This window comes from Bacillus rossius (genome assembly GCF_032445375.1).
Source record: "Bacillus rossius redtenbacheri isolate Brsri chromosome 9 unlocalized genomic scaffold, Brsri_v3 Brsri_v3_scf9_2, whole genome shotgun sequence".
Taxonomy (NCBI): Eukaryota; Metazoa; Arthropoda; class Insecta; order Phasmatodea; family Bacillidae; genus Bacillus; species Bacillus rossius.
In genome coordinates this window covers 3,267,014-3,292,152 of record NW_026962013.1, presented here as the reverse complement: position 1 = coordinate 3,292,152, position 25,139 = coordinate 3,267,014, and the positions used below count along the sequence as shown (strand labels likewise).

Here is a 25,139-nt window from a genome sequence, read left to right as displayed (position 1 = left end):
TAGTCATGAAATGACTTGTACATCGAATAACTTTATTGCTACTGTTCAACAGCTTACTTGTTAATATACCTGCATATTTTAGTAATGAAAGTTATAACTCTGTGGGTTTTGAAATCAGAGACAAAGCGTGTCACTCATAAAAGAATAGAAGCCTCGAGTTTAAAGTGGTGTGTACTAAAGTTAGTTTAAAGTGATATTACACAATAAGAAATGCCAGTCTGTGCCCCCAGAAAATTAGTTTAAAAATCAACTGCTTTTAGATAGTGTTAGGGGTATTTTACTTGCATGAATTATATACTAAAATGTTTTTTTTTTTTTTAAAACCCTTTGAACTCCTATTTTGAACAAGGTTTGCCGTATTTAAAATCCTGCCCAATTATTTTTCAAGTATAGCTCCTCTAACTTCTTGAATTGTGTGAAATTGTTCTATACAATGTGATTCCAAGGGACAGGAGAGCCAGATTCAACAAGGAATTGGAACAGGAAATTAAGAATGGCGAACCTTGCTCGACATAGGAGTTGTGGATTTTCTGTGCTTAGAATGAACAGCATTTAAAAAATATGAGAACAGTAAGAAATGTAGATATTTGTAATTAGTTTTGACTGAAGTAGAAGGGAAGTGAAAGCTTTGAATATATATACTGTATAGAAGTCGCGAGTGGATAGGATTTACTCTACGTTTTTCAGAAGCGTATGATGAGCAGCTTGGGAACTTCACCGCTGCAGTGCGCTGCCGTAACGTCCTGTATCGTCTTAGGTTGTTATGTATTTGCTCGTTAGAGCGCAGCACTGTCGCCCGCCGTCATTCCCCCGCACCCCCCACCCAACATTCACGGCAGCTCAAGGTCGTTCAACGGGAGTTTGTGCGTGACAAAACTGTAGGGATGAGAGGTGGAGTAGAGGGTGTTTGAAGAGTTCGACACTTGTCCGCCAGGGAACACCACAAGTCGATGCCCTAGAGATGGTGGCGATTGCGGCGGTGAATTAACCAACTACCTCAAAACCGTATTAGAAATTTTAACCTGGGCTGGCGACTTCTATACAGTATATATATATATATTCAGAGGTGAAAGCGTGGAATGAAGGGCGTGCGTGCGTGCGTGTGTCAGGCGGACGACCCGGACACGAACCAGCGGATCACGTACGTGATCAAGCAGGGGCCGACGGACCTGTTCTCCGTGGACCCGCGCACAGGCGTGGTCACCACGCTGCGGGGGCTGGACTACGAGCGGGAGAGCCAGCACACCCTCGTGGTGGGCACCCTGGAGAACAACGGCAACCAGCCGGGGGCCACCACCCGGGTCATCGTCAACGTGCAGGTACTATCACCAACATCATCAACCAGCAATTACAGTGACACCCAACATGAAACAAAGTTTCTGAGAATTCCGAGCACTGTACAGTCAACTCCCTATCATCCACGCATGCTACGAAAAAATACAGCACATATGTAAATCTGTATTTTATTACAAGCGAGCAAATTTGAACTCTACTGACGAGTGTGTTGTGTGCAGTACTATACAGTAAAACGCCACAGGCCTTCTCAGAACTCACGCAGCAGGCTGGCACGCGTTGCTATTTTTGTCTCTGTCGCGCTTTGTTTCTAGTCGTATGGTTGCTTTTTTTAGTGTCTAATGAAGTCTGAGTACGTACAGTACTGTATCCTTGATACGAAGTAAGTACCGAGCACTTTTATGTTTACATTACTGAAATGTATTGTATGTTAATTATTCAATAAAATAATTAAATTTTAAATTTTTTACTATTCATTGTAACTTTTACTGTACATCAATTTTTAAATTTTTAAGTTGAAATTAATGTTTCCTATTTTGTTTCCCATTTTCGGTTTTTTTGCGGATTATCCGCAAATTTCACTATACGCTGTGATCCTGCCACTTAATTTTGCAGATAATCGGGAGTGTACTGTAATTTTATTATTACAAAACATACATTTATTTATACACAAAATGTATGAAAAGTTATATATTTATACTCTCTTATTTAAGTAATTAATATCTTACCATTATTAGTAGTGAGTGAAAGCTGAAAATGGTGTTTATGTTTACTTTTTTTTCCCCACATCTAGTTGTATTAATAACATTTATACATTTGTAGTACTCATAGTTATCAGATTATCAAAAACTCACATTTAGCCAATACAGATTATCTTCTGTTGAGACTATTTTGGCTGGGTTGAATGAATGCATATTCAAATCAGTATACCCCTAGTATTCAAACCACTTTGTTTTCCATGGATATGAATGTGGGTTTGAGGCGTGAAACAAGCCCGAACTCTGGTAACGGGACTGACGATGGCCGGTGCTGTCACGGTGCGTGCGGGCGTGTTGGCAGGACCGCAACGACATCCCGCCGGTGTTCACGACGGTGCCCCAGCCTGTCCAACTGGACGACGACGTCTCGATCGGCACCACCGTCGTCACGCTCGTGGCCACAGACTCGGACGGCACCGCCCCCAACAACAAAGTGAGGCTGGCCCTGCCGCCTTGCAGTTTCAAAAAAAAATACCAAGCAATAACGTGTACAAATTTTGTATTCCATATTGGACTTGCTTATGACACTTTTTAAAACCAGCGTTCTTAGCTTGTGTAATACGTAATTTACATTTTTATAGGTAACCATGAATAACTGTTTACCTCTCAGTGGTTAGTAGTATTGAGAGATGTACACTGGTAAGAATATTAATTTTTCATGTGTTGATTACAAAATTTACTGGTGAAAGAAATAAACTCCCTAGTATATTTATTTACGATGTATTAGATTCAAAAACGTTATAAAACCATAGGATTTTTAAGTTTTATATGTATGGCTGGCACACGTAGCTAAGAAATGATGTTCAAAGTATTCAGTAGTACGAAAAGTGATAAAGGTACTGGTGTAATTTTAGGTTAAGACAGGCACCATTTTTCAATATTATTGGCCAAAAATTAAGAAGCGTATCGTGAATCTGCAGAAATTCAGATTCAACTAAATATTGGCAAAATTGGCTTCTGCGGTTTCGTATCGGCACAGCTCTGGTCATAACAACAGGGTTTCACTGTAATACCAAACAGAAATTACTGTGAAAAATTTATGAGTCTGAAAGAGACCATAACAATGCCCCATTGCAGATGTAAAATGATTTTTGACGTACGCAAATGCTGGTTTGCACTATACATCATAGAGAAATTGTGAATAACGGACAAAGAAAAGTGAGTACACAAACACGCAGAAAATCAGCCTAAATCAAATGTCAACTGATAAATGCATAGACAGACCAGAGAACTGCGTGGAAGGTATGCCAGAAAAATATCACAGCACAGACGAACACAGAGGGTTGACCGACGAGACAGTTGCAAGAACAGTAAGTACAGGCAAACAACAACCTGGGACAACGCAGCGATAAACAAAGGAAGCCAACCATCATATTAAAACGACAGTCTGGACACACTACGACAATACAGCGATGCACAGGCGAACGCAACTACAGAGTTCAAAGGTATTCTGACGGAGGTCAGGTGGGTCAGAGACGGCATTGTCTGTATCTGACGTCGTATAATGAAAAAGCTTAGCAAATGAGAAGCATAATGAGTACAATCAAAATGTAAGATATTTGCTAACAAATTTTATAATTTTAGGTTTTTTTATCATCTCATCTTGGACACCATTTTGTTCTATTTGTATTTGTTTTTCATAAAGTTGTTTTAAAACACAAACCAAAGAAACCAAAAATTGCTGGAAAGAAATCAAGAAGAAGAAAAAGTGTGTAGGCGTGAAAATAACAGTTTTAGTTCATGTATCTACTGGCTAAATTTTAAGGGAATTAAAGGAAATTTCATTAATGCACATTTCCTTTCGTCTTAAGCTTGTCTTAAACACTTTTGAGGAGAGCCAAGATAAATATCTGTAGCATTCTATTGTGTAGTACCATGCGAACCGGGTGTGTCGGACCAGTGACTGTGGCTCGTTGCCACGGGAAACGTGTCGGACGGCAGACAGACGTGCCTGCGCGAATATGGCAGGCCCTTCACCCAGGTCTGTGTTGCTCCGTGCGATGTGAGGGGGCGGTGCGAGGGGGGGAGCAGGCAATCGGCACGGCCCGCTCTGTTGCAGGTGCGCTACGAGCTGATCCCGCGCGGCAGGTCCAACCAGTTCTTCCAGATCGACCCGGACACGGGCGCCGTGCAGGTGCGCGACGACCTGCGCAAGGACTCGGCCAGCGAGTACGAGGTCAGTAGTCTGCTCCCTCCGAGGCGCGGTTCTTCTGCCGGCAGAACATCATTGCCCGCGATGTGCTGTGTCGACCAGTCGGCAGTCATTTTTACCCAACCACTTTACTTTATGGAAATTTACCTATTAACTAAGGGTTATTCCTGGAAATTTATTACAACATGTATGTACCTCTTTTTTTACTTTTTTGTTGGACAGCAACTTTCTCACCAGATATTCGCTGTACATATTTTATGTTTCATAATTATCAAAACTTTCGTATGTTGGCCCGCTTACATTGATAAGTTCAATTAGCACTCAAAAAGAAAGAAGGAAGAAAATAATACATTTTTGATGTACAAATAATTGGCTTTCAAAATTTACTTGCTGTGTTACAAATCTATGACTTTCCGACTGGCGTGTATCGAAAAATAGTGTTGAACTTGAATGTTCAGAAACATAATAAAAAAAAAAAAAAAATTCTGTTTAGTGTAGCTTAGGGAATGTTGTTTGGCATTGATTGAAATTAAAAATAAAATGTACCACCAAAAAATTGAATAATTTCCTGGAAAGGGTAAAAATCAGTAACGTAATTAGGAGGTTTCTTTGTATTACTGTGGTTGTTCACACCAACCTGACCACCTCATTAAAGCACAAACAAAATACATTAAATGCCTATGTATAATTACAAAAAACCATTATTAGGCAAATTAGTTAAAATTTGTTTATCATATAGTAAGAGTTATGCTCTGTCAAATTGCTGCGTTCAGATTAGCATGATTTCACTGTAGTTTGGTTAATATAAACCTGGACGTTGCAAAGTGACAGGACTGGTACTCATCACGGAGCTGAGTGAATGTGTGACCGTGTGCTGACGGGGCGGGGCGACGACTGGCGGGTGCAGATCGACGTGAAGGCGTACGACCTGGGGGAGCCGCAGCTGTCGTCCATCACCACGGTGCCCGTGCTGGTCCGGCACGTGTCCACGGTCGCGCCCGAGGTGGGCGTGGGCTTCGCGGACTCGGAGTACAGCGCGCTGCTCCCCGAGAACTCCTCGGCCAGCGCCCTTGTGAGGACCCTCGCCGTCATCAACGGCCACGCACACCGTGGGGACGCCACGCTGCGGTGCTCCATCGTCGGCGGCGACGAGGAGGGTGAGTGGCCTTCCCCGGTGCGGTGGCTAGGTCTGTGCGAAGGTGCAGTCCAGCACGGTCGTGGCGAGGCCTGTGCGAAGGTGCAGTCCAGCACGGTCGTGGCTAGGCCTGTGCGAAGGTGCAGTCCGACACGGTCGTGGCTAGGCCTGTGCGAAGGTGCAGTCCAGCACGGTCATGGCGAGGCCTGTGCGAAGCTCTTTTAAATATGTGATTATACTTCGCTAGGAAATTTGCTATTCGTTTCGTTTGAGGCTTTGGTTTTGATGCAAAGCTTTGTGTCTGATGTGAAGCTTCGCATTTGTTGAAAAGCTTTAAAACATTGGATGTCTAAGATTTTTTATTAAAAATATTAGTTTTTTGTATTTTTTTTTTCTTGACTGAAGTTGTTACTTAAAAAAATCAAAGGTGCACCTGGTTTGCTTTTATGAATGCTCAATATTAATATTATGTAGGGTTAATCAGTTAATTTATAATATTTTCTAAAGGATGTTATATGTGGGCCAATGCAAGAATTTTGTTTCACCAAATTTTGATGTCCTAAAATAACAGTACAATGTTTGTGCATTTAAACATGGTATGTTGCTTGATTATACTGCAAGGGCCTTTTCAAGATTCGACTGGTTTATAAAGAATGACTGTGAAGTCTCAGGACGTAATTCTAAAGGAGAGCCTTTTTTTCATTGAAAATTTTAACACCTTTTTTTTAATGATATCCTTCTTTTTATTATTTCTCTAAGGGGACCTTGAAGTTCTTTGAATGATTTACCACTTGTTAAAACAGTTCCGAAACATGTCAGGAAGATTAAAATATAATTTATATACGTATATATTTTTTAGAAAAGAGGCTGTCAATAATAATTACCATCTTGGAAAATTGTAAGGTTATAAATTTCAGGGGATAAAAAATATTCATTAAAGTTATTAATATTTTCTCATTTTTAATTCACTTAATTACACAATTTTCATTTACATGAAAAAGCCTTCCTAACTACTGATTTGAGTCCCTGGTACTGTGTCACCTGAAGAGGAAGTGCATTGTTGCCACACAAGCACCCCTGCCACGGGAGGGTGGTGACGTGGAGCGTGTGTGTGTGGTTGGCAGGACTGTTCTTCACCAACATGACGGCGGATAAGAACTGCGAGCTGCGCCTGAAGACGGCCGGCCTGGACCACGAGAAGCGGGAGAAGTACGTGGTCACGCTCGGCCTGCAGGCTCGCTCCGGGATCGTCAACCCGGAGCGCAACACCACAGTGGTCAGTACAACTCGAGAAACATATTTTTGGGAATGGAAACAGTATCCACACACTTCAATATTATTTAATGTTGGTTTATTTGAACCGTGATGTGCATTCTTCCAGAGGCTAGAGCTAATAATGAAGAACAGAAAATGTAGCATTGACTTTTTTGGTTGTAAATAGGCTATTACATATGGGTAACATTGAAATTGTACTATTGTAAAGCTTATTAAAAATACTTGTTCTTGTTCAACTGCGATAGATTGAACTACAACTCTGTATAAGGTAATTTTTTTAATAAGCTTAAAATAAGAATTAAGTAATAAACAAAATAATTTTATTTCTGTAATGACTCTATCATAACAAATAGTCATTAGTGAAAGACAATTTAAGACAACTGATATTAAGCAAGCTTTTTTTTCTTCATTACAATTATTTTGTTTATTATGTAATTCTTATTTTATGTCTATTAAAAAAAATTATGTTATACAGAGTTTTAGTTCATTCTATCACTGTTGAACAGATTACTTAAATTTAAAGATTTTTTCTTGTTAGATAATGCAAAAAAAAAAAATTTTTTTTTTGTTTTTGAAATATAATTTTATTTATAACTTTTTAATTAATATTAAAATACTTTTTTATATAAATATCTCTAATAGCACCACATAATGAATTTTCAATGTTCTGAAAATTTGTGGGGCAATTGAGATACCTAAAATATTTAGGGTCCCTGTTTGACCATCCCACAATAGCGGAATTTAATGGTGTTTGTTCTGCGGCGGGAGCAGGTGAAGGTTCACGTGTCGGACGTGAACGACAACAAGCCTCGCTTCCTGTTCCCGGAGACGAGCATCGCGGCGGCCAAGAGCAAGTACTTCGCGGCCATCCCACAGGACTCCGCCATCGGCACGTCCGTGCTGCACGTCGAGGTGAGCCCATCACACGGTGAAACATTTGTTACGACCGAAACAACTGCCTTCCGATCCTTTTAACAGTGGAGCGAAAACCAGCACTTAACTTAATGTTCCATCACTTCCTAGGTCTGCATTTTGGTGTATTTATTACATTTCTTCTCTATGCTAACTTTGCGAGTCCAAACAAGTGTACTGCTAGCCTTATTATGGCAGACCTGTACCATAAAAATGGTCAAAATTTATGTTTAATTCAGGCTTGATGTGGCAAACCTGTAAAGCTAACAGAAATTTTCAGGAATAATCAAAGGGACTCGGGAAGATTGTCTTAAGAAAAAAAAAGGGGGGTTATCTGTAAAGTCGGTTTATGGACAATAATTTTATGTGATAACGTCATAAGAAAACATCGATGAAAAATTGCATACTTTTTAATTTTGAAATATTATTTACGGTTTTTGCAAATTTAATCAAATAATTTGTTTAAAAATAATCACAATTAGTTATAGAAATAAACTGAAATAAAATCAATGTCAGTAAATTGTTAATTTGAAATGACAAAATTGGACAAATCAATCAGATTTTTTTTGAAATTGCTGCCTTCTAAAAAGCCCGCCTTACACCTGTTTGATGTCATGGAAGATTTTCCTCGCACGGCGGTCGGCCGTTTCTCGCACGCTCGGGCTCGGGCGGAACGTGACGATGAGTCGTGCATTTTTCGTGGCGTGCAGCCAGCTGGCATTCATCGATTTATAAGACGTTATCACGTCAAAAGTATGCTGTGGTGACAAACTGTACTCTGAGCAGTTTCAGCGCGTGCCCGAGTCAGGGCAGCGACTGTTGTGGTGAGCGCAGGTCGGGGAGAGGGGCAGTGCCGGGTTGCAGGCGGAGGACGCGGACAGCGGGCGGCTGGGCCAGGTGCAGTACGCCATCCTGCGGGGGCCCACGGCCGCCGAGTACTTCTCCGTGGACAAGGGCTCGGGCGTGGTGAAGAGCAAGCGCACCCTGGATGACGTGCAGCCAGACATGCTGCCGCTGCGCTTCACCGTGGAGGCCCGGGACAACCCCCAAGCCCCCAACAACTCCCTCTCCGCCGAGGCCCCCGTCGTGGTGCGTAACACCCTTGTGTCTCCCTCCGCCAGTGTTTTCAAATGCATGACGGTACGAAGAGAGGGAAACTCGTACTGTTGGAGAATTATGGCAAAAAAGAAAAGGGGGGGGTTGTCTGTAAGGTCATTTTACGGACGATAATTTCACGTGATAACGTCATAAGAAAACATTGATGAAAAATTTCCATACTTTTTTTTAATTTTCAAATATTATTTACTGTTCTTGCACAAATTTAATTTAAAATAATTTGTTTTAAAATATAATCACGAACAATTAGTTAAAAAGCCCGCCTTAACCTGTTTGATGTTGTAGAAGATTTTCTCGCACGGCGATTGGCCTGGTTCTTGCACGCTCGGCTCGGGTGGAGCGTGACAATTTTTTTCGTGCGTGCAGCCCGGCGTTCGTCGATTTATGAGACGTTATCACATCAAAAGACAACATGTTTTTGTGTAGATGCGTGGTGATGTCTCACTGGCTGAACTCTTGTGCTGCCCGAGGGAGCTGGTTGAACCAAGAATATGTCGCTGTTGCTTGTAAATGCTAGCAAAAGTTTTCTTCTTTTGTTTTAATACCCCTGAAAGTACCTCTCTGTGGTGTCTTGTGTAACCACTCTGAAACTTTTGCCTAGCGACCGTTAACTTTCCACCAGTGTTTTTTTTATGAGCATTACTAATGTGTTTATGGGGTGCAGTGTGAATTTTAAACCACAGCCATGTCGGATTAGCAAATTGGCCAGATTATCGAACGTCAATATAGTTTTAACCATAATACCAAACAGTAGTTAATTGCCAGTACAATGGTATTTTTTTTTTTAAATTTGAGTAAGCTGCTATAAAAAAATAAAAAATAAATATAGGTGAGAATTTTTACTTAAAAAAATTAATATTTAAAATCTCTTCTTCAATAACGTTTTACAGTAATATACCTTTGAAATGGAATATGTAAACTGTAGTTTGCTAGAAAGAGGAAACACTGTTACTAAAATAAAAACAAGACAATAACGGTTTACTCTGAGTGAACTAACTGAAAACTCCAGCAGCACTGCAATGTGAAACTGGTGACCAAGACACCAGCCAAGAACCAACCTGAACGGCGATAGGCTGGATTAGTGTTGGATTACAGAATATGCAGAACCATAGAGCGCGGGATCTAGGCTCCACCTACTTGAGCACACATGCAGTATGCAGAGCTGTAGAACGAAACCATGCAATTTTAAAAACTGCTCAGGAATCCAGTGTACGAATATAATGAGGGCGGATGAGTAGATATGTATGTCGTGTGATTTTGACAAAAAGTACAAATGTTATAGTTTTACAAGAATGTTTCTAGAAAATTTAATTGTAGGTACTGCAGGAGTTGGTTGAATTACTGACATTATTGACAGGGTTGCCTGAAATTTTCTCCCTGAATTTTTTTTTAAAACTGTGTTTTTTAGTGGCGTGAAAAGAGCTGAAACATGTGTTTTCAGAATGAATTTTTTTTTCTTTTTCCTTTTTAGACGTGAAACACTCTGTTCAAATTCTGAAAACCGTTAAAAGGACTTGCGTTACACCTTTATGTTCATTTCTTTTGCCGACTGATCATCGTTTGACTGGTCAAACCTCACAGTCGTCACATGCGCGATGGGGAGACTGCGCCGGCGAGCGTCGCAGTTGTAATTCCTCCTCGCTCTCACTAGATGCAGTCTTGACTATGTGGGTCCCTCAAAGACCCTCCAGTGAACGTACAGCAACGTGAACTTTACTGCTTAAATCTCACAGCCGTCACATGCGCGATGGGGAGACTTCACGCGGAACTAGAAGCACAGTTGTAACTCCTCGCCAGCACAGATGCAACAGTGAGCGAGCGTGTGTGCCGGCGGCAGGTGAACCTGATAGCGGAGCGGCACCGCCTGGTGCTGGTGATCCGGGACGCGCGCCAGGACGCCGTGCAGGACGCGCTGCCGGCCGTGCTGGCCGTGCTGCAGGAGCGCTCGGGGCTGGTGGTGGGGGCGGAGAGGCTGGGCGCCCGCCAGTACCAGGGCCCCAACGGCACCCTCGGCCTGGACCCCGCCGGCACCGACGTGTGGTTCTACTGCGTGGACCCCGACTCCGAGCTGATCCTCGACGGGAACAGCTCCCGCGTGCAGAGGTGCGTACTTGCACTCTCTCACACTCTCCTGGATGGGGGCGGACCAGGACGATGGGTAATCATTCAGCTAGAAATGCGGGGGGAAAAAAATTCTAAAATTCACCCGAAAAAAAATCAATTATTATTTTACGTATTGAATCTGTGGATTCCGGTCCTCGGTTCGATTCTTGACCAGTGACAGGTGTAAACTAAATATTAAACATGTTTAATATTTTGTTTTCCATTTCCTTTCGCAGGAGTTTATTGATCATTCACTCCACGAATGGTCCGCCCCTCCGAGTAACCGTGTTCGATTTGCACGCTTTTGAAGTGACATCTTAACAACATCAATAAATTACAGCATGATTCGAAGTAGCTTCTTGTTTCACTTACGTAAATTTTTACACATGCACCCACAGTGGCTGCGGTACTTGTGTAGCCTTAAATACAATGCAGGGCCGCCCCTCCAAGTAACCACGTTCGACTCGCACGCTTTTGAAGTAACAACTTAAGAGGCCACTCCAGTGTTTCAGTGGGCACTACGCAACCAGCGTTAACCTCATAAGATTCGATGCTAATTTTAATTTTGCTTATAACTAATTAACTAACATAGATTTCGAAATGACGCTCGCTTGATATGTAAGACAGCGATGCTCTTATCAAAGCCCCTTTCTTCAAAAAACTTGCATAAATTTATTGTTCAAAACCTAGACAATACACTTGTGCATATCAGTAAAGATTAGTGTAAAACCGTAATTTTATGCACGTTTTTGAAGAAAGGGGCTTAGATAAGAGCATCGTTGTCTTACATATCAAGCAAGCATAATTTCGAAATCTATATTAGTTAATAAGTTATAAGCAAAATGAAAATAGCATTGAATCTTATGAGGTTAACGCGGGTTGCGTAGTGCCCCTGAAACACTGGAGTGGCCTCTTAACAACATCAATAAATTACAGCATGATTCGAAGTAGTTCTTTGTTTAATTTACACAAATGCCCACAGTGGCAACGGTACTTGTGTAGCCTTAAATACAATGCAACAAAATAATATTTCGAAGCAATATAATAATACATTTAGCTCTTTCCTTAATAGCTATTCGCTCCCTTAATTGTCTATTTGCATCAGCCCATCAAATATAGTTCAGTGGTTTGTATCATGCAAAAACATCTCCAGTGCCAAATCGTTCAGTCAGTGTTTATATTATGCCTTCCTGCATGTCAATGGCAGCTCTGGTGAGAAAAGCCATAAGCTTTTACAGCTAGTTTACCTCGTGCCCACCAGGATGTACTAGTGGCAGACACACATTTAGTAACCAACAGTGTCTGGAATTATGTTAACAGGTTGAATAATCTTTCTAATAATAGAAAAGTTCAGTGTATGTTTTTTTTTAAAATCTTATTAGAACTGAAATATATCTCCTATATCAATAATATTATTATTTTGTAACTCAAAAATATTGTTAGCACCTATTTATAAATTTTGTGCCCAAGCTCTGTTAGGTAAACAATTTAGCCCATGACATTAATTACACTGTAATTTCATCGTAGGTTGTTTTATGACAAAATATTATTTAAATTTTTATGTAAATGTACTTCAGATGTATTTAGATAACTCTAATTGATCTTAACAGACATCACTATGCTACGTTATTACCATTAATTTTATTTAAAATGGTTCTGTGGGTTGAAAAAAAATCAGTACAGAATTATACTCACTAATTTAAGCTACATTGCAAGTAGCACTAACCCTTACTTAAATACAGTAAAAGAATATCGGGGGCTATGGACTTCCTCTGAATGAGTTTAGGTCTGTCAATGATACATTTAACAGTATTACATTAAAATAAGTTTCACTGGATTCTTTAAGGTTATGCTGTAACCTGTAAAGCAACATTACCCTGGGGTGGTGAAGCATTTGAAAACCCCTACTATCTATTTATTCAGTACATACATATTTAAGGCATATGCTTCAGAGACACTGCTGCTAACCCTTGGAGTTTGCTGGCACGCTGTTTGACTGGTGGTTTTTGTTTTTACGCATAGTCACACTCACTTCAGGGGGTTAAAAGGGAAGAGGGGGGGGGGGGGAGGAGAAAACGGTGCCTCACATCGTTCTGTAGCGAGGAGCACGGCTCATGATCAGTGTCGAGATTTACTGATATTCAACAGTTTATGAACACACTATTATTTTACTGAACCGTGTTTCTTTGTCACACTATTATGCCGTCATCCGTGTTAGGGACGTAAGCGCAGTCGGGTGGTCTTGCGGGGTTCCCGAGCTAAACGCCGCGCGCGGCCGTGCTCCCACAGGTCCGTGCTGGAGAAGTCGTCGCAGATGCTGGCGGACGTGAGCGGCGCGGTGCACGCGACCGCAGACGACATCCACTTCCCGCTGGTGGCGCCCAGGCCGGTGGCGGCGGTGGCCATCTCCTGGGAGATGTTCCCCTACGCCCTCATCGTCATCGCCGTCATCATCGTGGTGCTGGGCTTCGTGGGCATCATCTACATCTGCATCTCCTGGTCCAGGTACCAGTCCCGTGCAGCTGCGGTCAACATCGGCGCAGGGCCCCCACACGGCCGGTGCTGCCGTTGCTACGGCAACGGGGCCCATGGGGCTATGGGGCCTGCGAAGGAAAGAAAAACTTAAAACAATAAAATAGACACTTTTAAATAAATCATAGAAAACAATCAAACAGTAAGGCCTAATTTTAGTTACCGATGAAATATTACACCAGAGTAATATGATTCGGAATATGCTGTGCGTGCAGAATGTGTCTGAATTTACAACTGTGGGTAACGAAACCACCACCAATTGACATGACACCATGTTGACAGTGCGGAACACTTACACTCGTTTGTTTGCCATTATTCAAAATCTATTTACGCTGACAATCGAAACACTGACTGAAAACTAGTTTTAATGTGTTTTAAAAATAATTGTGAAAAGGTAAAAAAAATATAACTAAAACAATATAGTACTTAAAGGAAAAAAAAAAACTTTTTTTTTTTATCTCTGTTAGAAAAGGGGGGGGGGAGGTGGGGGAGGGGGGCATCATGACTTCTAGCAACGGGGCCCACAGAATGATGTAGGGGGTCTGACGGGGCGTACCCTGTCTAGGGACCATATTTTATGGTGGATTGTAGAGATTGGCTGAGACCAAAACTCAAGCCAAGTCGAGCGTGTGAGTAAAGGACAACCATTATCTTATAACTTTATACATATGAGCATAAAATCACGTACCATTATTTTGCAAACACTTTACACTGTCATCTCGTGTTTACATTATCACTGTGACGACACCTGGCTCTCTGATCCTTGTAACGAATGTTTCTATCGCGACGTGGGCGCCGGCCAGCATGAAAACTCAGGCACTAGAATGGTCCTCACCATGTGGCTACTACAGCGGGCGAGGACAACAGCTACCCCTCAAGCTGTCGGCTGCTCCAGATGCCGTTTGGAAGTAAAAGCGTACTAATTATTTGTAGTTCGGTTTAATAGACCACAAAACACTGTACATGGAGCTATCAGTGAGCTGAATCGTACCAGGTGGCGCCAGCCTTTAACGGAATCGGGTATAGTGCACACGGCGTAGCGAAACGTCCGTTTTTAAAGCTGGGTAACCACAACTGTATGCAGTAGCTTTAATGGTATGACTAGCAAGCACAAAAATTTTCTTATTTTCAGATCAGTGTTGCAATCCAATATGGTATTAGTAGAGACCGGAAAAATTCGCGGATTCATTTCGTGATAGGCTGAAATTCAAACATGTTTACAATTCTGCTGGTTCTGCTATTGGCTCGCTGTTTAACTGGAGCTCTCTGGGCCAATGAGAGACCATCGACCAAAGAAGCGTCGTAATCACAAGCTACCCAGTGGAGACGCCTCGCAATTTAGTACCCAATGAACACGCGTGTTTACTTGAGATGTGCAGAGGATAATGGGGGCTATCCTAGAGGTAATTGAATCCGCGAATTTTTCCGGTCCCTAGGTATCAGTTACTTCCCTCCCCCCTGATCGCCGTGTCGTGCGGTGACGAGTGACGTCTGGGTGTGTCGCAGGTACAAGGCCTACAAGGACCGCATGCAGCGCATGTACGTGGTCCCGCGCTACGACCCCGTCTTCGTCGAGCCAAACCTCAAGGAGTACGAGACGCAGGTCAGTTCCCTTTCACCCCCCTCGCTTCGAACAATTTGTATTATTAAATACAATTTCTGAGCTGACTTTATGGTGTAACACATATATATATTTTTTTGTTTGTTTGTACTAATAGGGGTGGTTGTTGTTGTTTAAACCTGAGTTTATACATTTTTCAAAGTTAGTAATCAGTATTTACTGAAAATTCGAGAAAAAAATGTAACAATTTTGCGAATTGTAAAAATATTCTGAGCTTAACTCCTTAGTAACTGATTGAAAAATGTTTCGTACAAAACTTGTAGGAAATTTTATAGTTTTAATATTAGCTATTTTTGACCTAAGTGGCACCTGAGAGAAGATATTCTCGAAAAACTCGTTTTCAGCATGAGCGGCATTCGCTCTAGGTTGCGAACTCCAAATATTAATTAGAACACAAACTTATAAACCTAAAAAGTTAGAAATTTCCTTTACCTTTTGTAGTGAAAGCTCTCTTTTATGTCTTCTGTGACTGGGCTATAAGGGCTAATCATGTATTGAATAATATTGGATATTTGATTCAACATTTCAAAACAATTTCTTTTATTATACATTACCAATAGAAACAGTAGAAACAGCAAGTCAAAATCATTCACAAAAGACTTTAATGGAAAAAAAAATTAAAATGTATGAAGCTAAAGATGTTTTAAATGAGAAATCTGGATTTATTTGCTTCAATATTAACCATACATCCTTATTATACGTAAAAAAAAAAAAAAAAAACCTGTGAATATAATTTAAACTGATTAAAAATACTTTTTTTTTTTTTTGTTTCATCATTTAGAGCCACAAAATAAGTCTTAGAATTTTACAGTTTAAGAAAATGCATTGCCAGATATTTTAATTTTCTTGCAATTTACACCACTCTATTATGGTTACAGGTTACATATATACATGTATTACTTTTTTTATTTTACTGTATTTGCATCAATTTTTCTTGGACAATTGTTAAGTGGGGAAAAAAAAAATAGTTTCACTGTACGCTAAAATTTCATTAGAAATATGTTCAATAGTTGTGAATAATTTGGTATTTGATTCAAAGAAGAAGAAAAAACAGGATTCGCAGAAGCATAATTACTATCCGATCAGCACCTTTTAAGTTTATCTTCATGTTGCATTTAACTCCCCAAAGGCACTTGAATGAAGATCAGTAACCAATGACTATCTTCGTATGCTGCCGGAAGCATCCTGACCGGTCTTGAGTGGCACTCGGCAAGTGCTGTGCAGCAGAGTGGTGCGTGGTGTTGACAGGTGCTGCAGATGAGTGTGCCGCTGGATGACAACGACAGCTACAACGACCTTCAGCTGGACTTCAGCAGCAAGAACCACGCCTTCAGCCTGGACAACGTCAGCTACATCACCAAGGAGAACAACGGTAGCGCCGGTGAGTGCCGTGCCATGAGCCTGCTGCTTCCCGGCAGTAAGACACGCCCCTCGCTTGCATGACCCTTATGTCGTCGTTACTAAAGCTCAGCTTGTTTTGGTTACAAGTCCATCAGAATTGATCGATATCGGCGATACATAAATTCTGCACAATTTATGTTAACAGTTAAGCTATATGTGTGTTAAAACTGTTAAGTTTGGGTGGATTTGGAAATAATTTGGATTTCGTAAATATTTTGCCTTTATCAATAATTAGAGCAGTTTTAGAAAAAAAAATTGTGTTTATTAAGTGACAAGTTACCCCGTCTAAGATGACGACCATTCCTTGAAGCAGTTTTGTTCTCATGAAGAATTAACCTCAACAAAAATGCTTTTCTCGCATACATTTAAAACTTGAATTTAGCATAAATTGTGCAACGAGTACGCAATGAAACAGAGTACTGCATTACTGGAAAACACATTGTCATAATAATACTCTAAAGATTGAGAAGGGCAGTGGCTTGCAATGCCACAGTTGTTACATGTCCGAATGTCTTACTGTGAGGTAACTTTCATAGCGATAACTTTCTAGTTTTCTCACTAAGGGCTGATCGTACCACCTTCTAAAAAATTCACCGCCAAATTTTTCTTTCCCTAACTGTGGGTTTCTCTTCCTTCTGGTGTTTAAGTTTAACTTGAGCAAAGTCCTTAACACGCAACGCCCCTATTTTAGTTTCCTTCATGTTACATCAATTATCACTAGGGACACCTGTATTTCGCGAATACATTTCGTGTCAAGGTATTTCACAAAATACTGTAGCTTTTCTCCTGTGGTTATTGGCTGAGGTCGGTGAGAGGTGTCATCCCGCTCTCGACGGGGCCAATGAGAATGTGGTCACCGTACTGCTGCACCCTCACAATTTGCCATGACTCTTAGAAAAAGCTACAGTGTTTTGTGAAATACCTTGGCGTGAAATGAACTCGCGAAATACAGGTGTCCCTAGTTATCACTTATCTGTGGTCCCAAGGAACGCTGATGGACTTAACAAACATTTTTGCAACCCTTCCCCGAGGTCCCGGGAACACGCGCATGATGTTCTGCTCCCGAGGGATGACCCCGGGAGAGCTGCCGCGAGGCTGAGCGGGGCCCGGTGTCTGTCCCGCAGGCCAGCAGAGCCCGGTGAGTTCGGACGCTGCGACCACGGCGCGGGCTTCCAGCGTCACCGGCGGCACGGACTCTGCGCGCAACAACGACCTGGCAAGACTCGACCTGCCGGTCACCAACCCCGTGTACCAGAGGTGAGCGCCAGCACCGCTCAGATACTCGGAGTCCGGCCGAGACTTCTGTGCGCGACTGAACAACCTAAAGCCATGTCTCTTACAACTCTGCACGTTCATTTTCAAGATTCGTGTTTAAAATGTTTACAAAATATTTCAATAACACAGCATAATCATGCACATAAATTTTTTATCAGATTGGAAAAAAAAAACAATATAAGAACGATATTTCGTTCGATGATTTATACCTTTAATATTTCATTTTATTGGATAAATCGAGTGCTTTAATTTTTAAATATTTGAAGAAGAAAAATTTATCATGGGAGTATCAACATTTTTCATATAAATTATAATCTTTTGCAAATTGTGATTGTTCTAAACTTGAAAACTTAAAATTTGAGTCAAAATTTAGTAAGATTTTACAGTTCCCTGTGTAGTAATCTTTGATGGAGCAAGGACTGTCGGTGTGGTACACTGTTTTAGTGTTTAAAACGATTTTCTTCAAAATAATAATGCTGGAGAAAAACAGGTTTATTAGTGGTATTTTATTTGCATGATGATGTGTGAGATCCCCACAAACAGGTCTAGAGACTGGTTGTTTTTGTTCTGCAGCCAGTCGTCGGACAACGACATGAGTCACCACATGAACGCGAGCGCGACCAACGAGAACGTGACGTTCCGGGAGAAGAAGGACTACTCGCACCTGGGCTTCACCTACCTGGGCGACCGGTCTCCGGTCGAGACGACCACGGAGTTGTAGCGAGGGCGGTCGGAGCTCAAGAGTTCACGGTCTAGTCAAAAGAGACGTTCGCAAGAACTGCAACCGAGAGCTAGTGGCGCTAGGCGAGGTAGTTAGGCGGGCTCACGTCCCAGAGGCTCCTGCGAAACTGTGCCAACATTGAAACTATCTGCATTCCTGGAAGTGGTGACAACCAGCTATGTAGCACCTTCACATAGAAAACATTAGCTTCTTGAGATGCCAAAAATCATCTTCCAGATCCCATACACCTGCAAGTAAATGATTCTGCCAGAGGACGCACTCTCCCTCCCAGGTTTGCCAATGTTTGCAAAATGAAATACTATGTCAGGATTTGATCCGTCACCGACTTAAATGAGATGCTTCTCACTGTTTCCTGGCTAATATTTTTGACAGGCTCTGTTTTTGTCATTACTCACCATATACCACTGATATTTAACTTCTGTCGTTTGATCAACACTCAACTATCCAACAAAATGCACTTTTGAGAAGATACATATTATCTTAAAATAAGCTATAAAAAAATAATTTTGCTTTGTTAGAACAAGAATCTTGTAAAATAGTTTGCAAGAATAAGGAAGCATTTCAGTGATATTTACAAAATTTTATATATGTTTTATTATTTTTATCTGGGTGTGAAAAGATGTACATCAGTGTCATAATGATATTTTCTCATCATACAAATTATAGACTTAGCAAAGCAAGCACAGTTTGCAGTAGCAAAAGGAAATACTTTTGTAACATTTACAGTTATATGGTGCAGTAAGTAATGGTTTGCAAATTAGGAAAGTATAATTTGCTGCGAATTATGTGTGTGTGTGCGTGTGTGCTGTTGTGTAGAACTGACTCAGAAGTTTAGTCATTTGTTAGTTTAAGGGATGAAATTGGCTTCGTCAATGCCAACGAATTAGTGTTATCACGTCCGTCCAGTTTGTGATAGAACGCATTAGCTTAAGTCAACCTGTGCACAGATTTTCAGGAAAACACTTAAAAAGAAATGTATTTTAAGATGATGTTACTTTGTCAAATAGAATCCATTGTGATGTGTTCACATTTCTCCATTTTCAAGTGAAGTGAGCAAACCCAACATGATTCAAGTGTGACAGGTAGAAGAAGAACTTCATGGGGTCTAGTCTGACTTCCCCTCGTGGTTTAGTCGGCACAGTCCGAGAAGCAAGTTCGAGCTCAGTCTTCTCCTTTTTACATTTCTTGGACTAACATCTGTCGTCTGTTGCTTTTTGCATGTTGTACACCAGCTGCCTGTCAGATCATGGATCAGTTGAATGAACAAAAAGGAAAGAAAAAAGAGCCAGTTAGAGTGTGTGTTATACTGCAGTGTGGTTTGGTTAGAGGCAAGATTATATGGTCAAATGCACTGAAACAGAAATAAAACCCCACTTGAATGCCGTCTTAACTCACAAGTGTGCGTGAGTGTAAAAACTAGAGCTGGGCCGACACTGATTTCCGATAATCAGCCGATGCCGTTGTCTTACCGATCATCACGATCGGAATCATGCTTGCAGATATTTCACGCCGATCAGCTACAGTACGTACCCACAGAAGGGTCAGCCCAGCATATAGCTTGTATATATAGTTTTGAACATAAAAGCTAACACTTTCACCGTACAGGTCACCCTCGAATTTGTATCTGTCTTCAATAGAGTTCCATGGATACAAGTGAAGTCTTCATGTTCCGCGTCTCAGCTCATCGGCATGTAAGAAGTGCGGCACTTGATGTTGAGCCTCTGACCTTATTCTGGGACAACAAACAAAGGAAAAGAATGCTATTATTTATACCCACGTTCGCCTTCTTGTCTACTGCATGTAACTTTTTTTTTCTACCCGTCCCTTTTGTGAATGGAGGAAAGGCGGCAAGCTACTCTGGTCAGTCACTTCGAAAATAAAATAAAAATTAAAAAAACTGTAATCCTACTACAGCAAACTAAATAGTAAGAAACAAGTTAGTTGCTGATTACTATCGTATTCTAAATTAATTAGACAAGTCTTTTGATATCTTCAATATTTATGTTTTACATATTTAGTTCTATTGAAGTCTTCTGGCATTTTCACATTTTAACTTAATATTTAATAAAAAAATATATTGCAGATGTCCATATAAAATTTGTTGTAAATATTTAAATCCAAACCCAGAATTAATTTTTAATAAACATAAGGAAAACTTGTAGTAATTACAATTTTACATTCAAGCAATATTAATGTCATTTATGTGAGTTTTTCAGGCTGAATCTTAATTTTAGGTAAATGAAATACTGAGTTGTGACAAAATGATCACTTTAGACTTCCCATTGCATATTAAGACACAAGGCTTAATGTGTATTTCAAAATAGGTATGTTGTGTGACAAAAAAACTTCTAGTGTAGGAATGAAACCAGGAACTGAAAAGCATAGGCAGCATGGCAAAATAAATAGAATATTTATTTGTGCTATTGCAGTTTTGTTATTCATTTATAAAGCTCGTTACTCATGGAGTGAGGCAACCATAAAAGTTTTACTCACAATGGAGGAAAAATTTTAGAATGTCATATCAATTTGAGTACATGCTTCAACAAGTAGTGAACATGGAAGCATATGCTCATGGTTTTAATATAATTTTTATTTTTACTCATTGCATCCAAAGTTTTATGCACTTGTATTTTTTTAGTATTTGCCAGCCGATTGAAATTCCCTCTGATCTCAAGTACGCACTCACGCCTCATGTCGATCAAGACAAAAGTAAAACCATATAATCTTGCCTCTCATCAGCGGCAAGCGCTCTGACCTGTGTGTATATGCGTGCATGCATGTGTGTGTATATGCGTACATGCATGTGCCACTGTCCGGCCAGGTCAATAAACACACGGCTTCCTGTATTTGTGCATCAGTGTGCAGTAATTATTATGAAGTGCCTTTTTTTCTACATCAACGTGGTTTGTATGGCTCAAGTTATTTTGTTGTAAATAGTGTAATAAAATAAACCATGTTTTTAATCATATTTTTATAAAATGTATATGAAAAAAAGAATGTTTATCATTATTACTGTTATGAAGGGCATAAGACAATAACTGTACTAAGAAGTTATTATACGGGCAAATTTTGCTGTCCCAAGTTTTACCACAAATATCTATTATGTTAATTTTTGATAACTGTACCAGTGTATGTAGACTACATGTCACACTATCAAGGACTGTTCTGAACTTCTGAATTTTAACAATAAAAATTTTTTTCTGTTAAAATTGCTCAGAATGTTAATGTTTATGTAAACTGATCTATGAAATTTCATAACTGAACCTTTTTTTCCCCCCCAGTTTGAGTAACTGTGAATGATGATTTAATTTCTTTTAAAGCATTGCCTGCTATTTTTATCTTAATTTTTCTAGTTAGTGGTCATTAACTGTATTAAAAAGTATGGTTGGTTGAAATACCTTCTTTAAATACCCTTCATTTTATATTCTTCTTTTCTACTTCCACACAGGGTTAAAAAGGTGTGCTTAGGTTCACACCAAGTTGATTGTAATAGTTAGTCATTTATATTAATTGTTATATCTGTAAATTCATTACAATAGTCCTCATGGATTTGTTGTTTAGTCACAAATTTTGTCACCAAAATGTCACACAATTCATAATTTTAGTGATGTACAGGTATGACTTAACTGATTATCACATAATATTTTCAACAAATAAATGGAAAGCAAGGACAATTACATATTATTCTGACGTGTTACCATCATTAAATTATTTAAAATTAACTGTTTAGGCCTCGGCTAGGACTAAAGAAGTTTGTTTTAATCATTTGATACATAGGTACTAATGTTAATAATTCAGCACTGGAAAGTTGTTATGCAGAAATACAATTTTTTTCTTCAAATTTTTAGTCTCCAAAAATCCTTTCTAACCATCAAGAAGTTATTCTCTAAGTCACACAACTTTGAATATCAGAGTTTATAACTGAAAGAATAACTAGAAACTTGATGTAGTCCACGAGGAATTCAGCAGAGAAGAGAAGTATCTATCGCAAGCTGGCAGTCACTCAAGTTATTAAAATAGTCTTTCCAAGACACCACTATTTACTGCATTGAGAAATTCAACAGACTGGAACCAGGAATTTCACCTCATCTTAATTGGTGTTGGGTACTTTTTGTCAGATGTGTGGCATATATGTGCTTCCATTTTCTTGCATTCAAAAATAAATGTTTGACATTACTAAACAAATGTATTCAGCTCTGACGGAGCGACACCACAAACTTGCGATGAGATTTAGTTTGTGCGCCCAGCACTGAACATGAAGCATTTTCTCATAAAATACAACCTTTTAAGAGTGTACACATTTAGCCAGATATCGTGCAAATTCACTCTCGTAAGCAACTATGTATTTTTTTCAAACTTGATGTCGAGTTGTGCAACAATCGATAAAATTGCACTGTCCGGTTCTTGTACACCACCACAAATAAATTTTGGTCACTGGTACTAGCAAGAACACAAACTAAAATATTTAAAACACATATCCCTTCTTGTAATTAGTTTTAAATAGAAGCGCAACTTTCTGGTTTTCCATCTGCTTTATTCACCGTGTCTTAATACCCGAGCACTTGAAATATCTCCAGCACCTGTAATAATAAAGGGAAGGATTTTATGTTGTAGTTTGGACTAAGACAAATATTTTAAGAATCTTTGAGTCTTACCACAGTTAAAACACGGTCTGCATAGCTAGGCCTACTTACCAGGTACATATGTTTGAAGCCATGCATGGGCAGTCATTACCTCCCTTGTCTGCTGACATGTTGGATCTAACTATGAATGTACATGTCGGTGAAGTCCACAATGGATTCTTGTTTTTTTTTCACAGCTGCTCTGCCCGTGATCAGTTCCACTGGTAATGCTGGAATCGTTCATTGCAACGGGTCACGAGTAAGATATAATGAAATTATTTTGAATCATGTTCATCACCCACCGAGCTTGGCTGCCTGCACTAAGTCAGTCAGGGAGTGGCTCAGTCAGTCAGTCAGTCAGTCAGTCAGTCAGTCAGTCAGGGCCAGCTGAATGGTCCGCCAAGCGAAGGTTGAGCAGAGCTTGCACGCAGGGGGCAAGGTAGGGGATATATCCCCACTTCCCCCTCAAAAATCCTAAAAAAATTATATTCCCACCAACAAAAGGAAATAAATTGAAAGCAATCAGCGGGAAACGTGGTTCTAGGTATTTCCTCCCCTCCTCCAACTGAAATCTTGCATGGTAGTGGGGCATCGGTGATAGTCGAAGCTGAACCTTAATGACGCCCAGGTAAGAATAGAGGCTCCACGCACGAGTCATGCCCTGAGACGTCAGTGAGGTCTCTGTGCCCATTCTGTCCATTTATACCTAAACACACATCAGAGGACTGCAGGGCTGAAAACCTCTTCAGGCAAGCTACTGTCTTTTATTTTATAGTAAATTAATTAGTAAACCTCTTCTCAGTTTATGACTCCCTGGTACAATGAATACAAGGACTAGCAAAAAAAAGCCATTTCTTCAAGCAATTTTTTAATTCATGGCATGAGTAATTTATAGCTAATATACTACCTCTTCTACATTTATACCTTCCTGGTCAGATTCTTGTTTTTGGCAGGTAATACTGTCTTTTTGTCATTTTTTAAATTTATACTACCTCTTCTGCATTTATACCTTCCTGGTCAGATGAGCTTGTTTTTGGCAGGTGACTGTCTGTTTGCCACTGTTTGGTTAATGACACCTCTTCCTTGTTTCTGACTCCCTGGTAGAACAAAAATAAATTAGCTGGAGATCATGAATGGAGTTAGGAATGGCCAGGAAACTAACTGCATACTTTTTAACCTTGCTATCGCCATATTGTATACACCCAAAAAATCGTGGAAATTGTGTGTGTCCAAGCTGATGATGGTTAGTAATTAAGAATTAGAATCTTCGTTGTTAAAAACAATTACTTTCATAAAAAAAAATTTCCACACTGCAAATACTGCACTTCAGCCAATGTTCTGGGTGTTAAACCAGTATGGCACAACAATTAGCTGAAGGAGAAAAAGGGCATCATGCATCAGTTAGCAAGTAATCATGCAGAAATGATCGACCACCCCTGGGATAGATGCTTTTATTTTTTTTGGCAGGTGCTGTCATGTACTGAGCCTGTTGAAATAATAGTACCTCCTCTTTGTTTCTGACTTCCTGGTAGAATGAGATATGTTATTTATTTATTTATTTCCTTCTGCATTATTGAATGAACTCGGTTAAGTTCGTTGGGGCTTTGCCTCCAAGAGTCTGTTACTGTATATTTAGTAGGAAAATACATGTTTTGTCTGTTTTACATATTTAATAAAATAAATAAAAATAAACAATAGTTTAAAAAACTAAACAACACGCGTTATATATAAATCCAAGCTAAAAAATAAATTTGAATTAATAAAAGTGTAAAAATTTTTAATAAATATAAATTAATAATAGTGTAAATATGAAAAAAATGTATTATTTTTTTAAAAAGCGGGGGTGCTTGTTTAGATATTATTGAAATGATAATCCTTCTACTCATATGTCAATGAAATATTTATAGCTATTGACACCATGCACCCCACGCTTTTTTTTTAAATAAAATACATTTTTTTCTTATTTACACGATTATTAATTTATATTTATTAAAATTTTTTACACTTTTATTAAATCAAATTTATTTTTTAGCTTGGATTTATATATAACGTGTGTTGTTTAGTTTTTTAAACTATTGTTTATTTTATACTTTTTAGTTTGGTTTATTTATAATTTAAAGTAATACTTCTTTATCGACGTATGAAAGAAATTTTATAACAATGTAAAAAAAACTTGATAGTTATTACGTAAATTTACTATTA

General features: G+C 39.7%; 1 protein-coding gene across 3 annotated transcripts in view; it reads left to right on the top strand.

The window, feature by feature from the left end:
- The window catches only part of LOC134542967 (cadherin-99C), a 145,915-nt gene extending 121,397 nt beyond the window's left edge, over positions 1–24,518 (top strand). For 2 of the 3 annotated variants that reach the window (XM_063387603.1, XM_063387602.1), the window contains exons 14-26: positions 1,110–1,319; positions 2,353–2,484; positions 4,111–4,227; positions 5,111–5,360; positions 6,463–6,614; positions 7,385–7,525; positions 8,390–8,614; positions 10,479–10,744; positions 13,034–13,249; positions 14,783–14,879; positions 16,146–16,278; positions 17,423–17,555; positions 18,147–24,495. In XM_063387603.1, coding sequence (XP_063243673.1) covers positions 1,110–1,319; positions 2,353–2,484; positions 4,111–4,227; positions 5,111–5,360; positions 6,463–6,614; positions 7,385–7,525; positions 8,390–8,614; positions 10,479–10,744; positions 13,034–13,249; positions 14,783–14,879; positions 16,146–16,278; positions 17,423–17,555; positions 18,147–18,294 — 2,220 coding nt within the window. In that variant the 3' untranslated portion in view covers positions 18,295–24,495. Of the gene's footprint in view, positions 1–1,109; positions 1,320–2,352; positions 2,485–4,110; positions 4,228–5,110; positions 5,361–6,462; positions 6,615–7,384; positions 7,526–8,389; positions 8,615–10,478; positions 10,745–13,033; positions 13,250–14,782; positions 14,880–16,145; positions 16,279–17,422; positions 17,556–18,146 lie in introns of all 3 variants that reach the window. The other variant, XM_063387601.1, reaches the window with a different exon arrangement.
- The last annotated feature ends 621 nt before the right edge of the window (positions 24,519–25,139 follow it).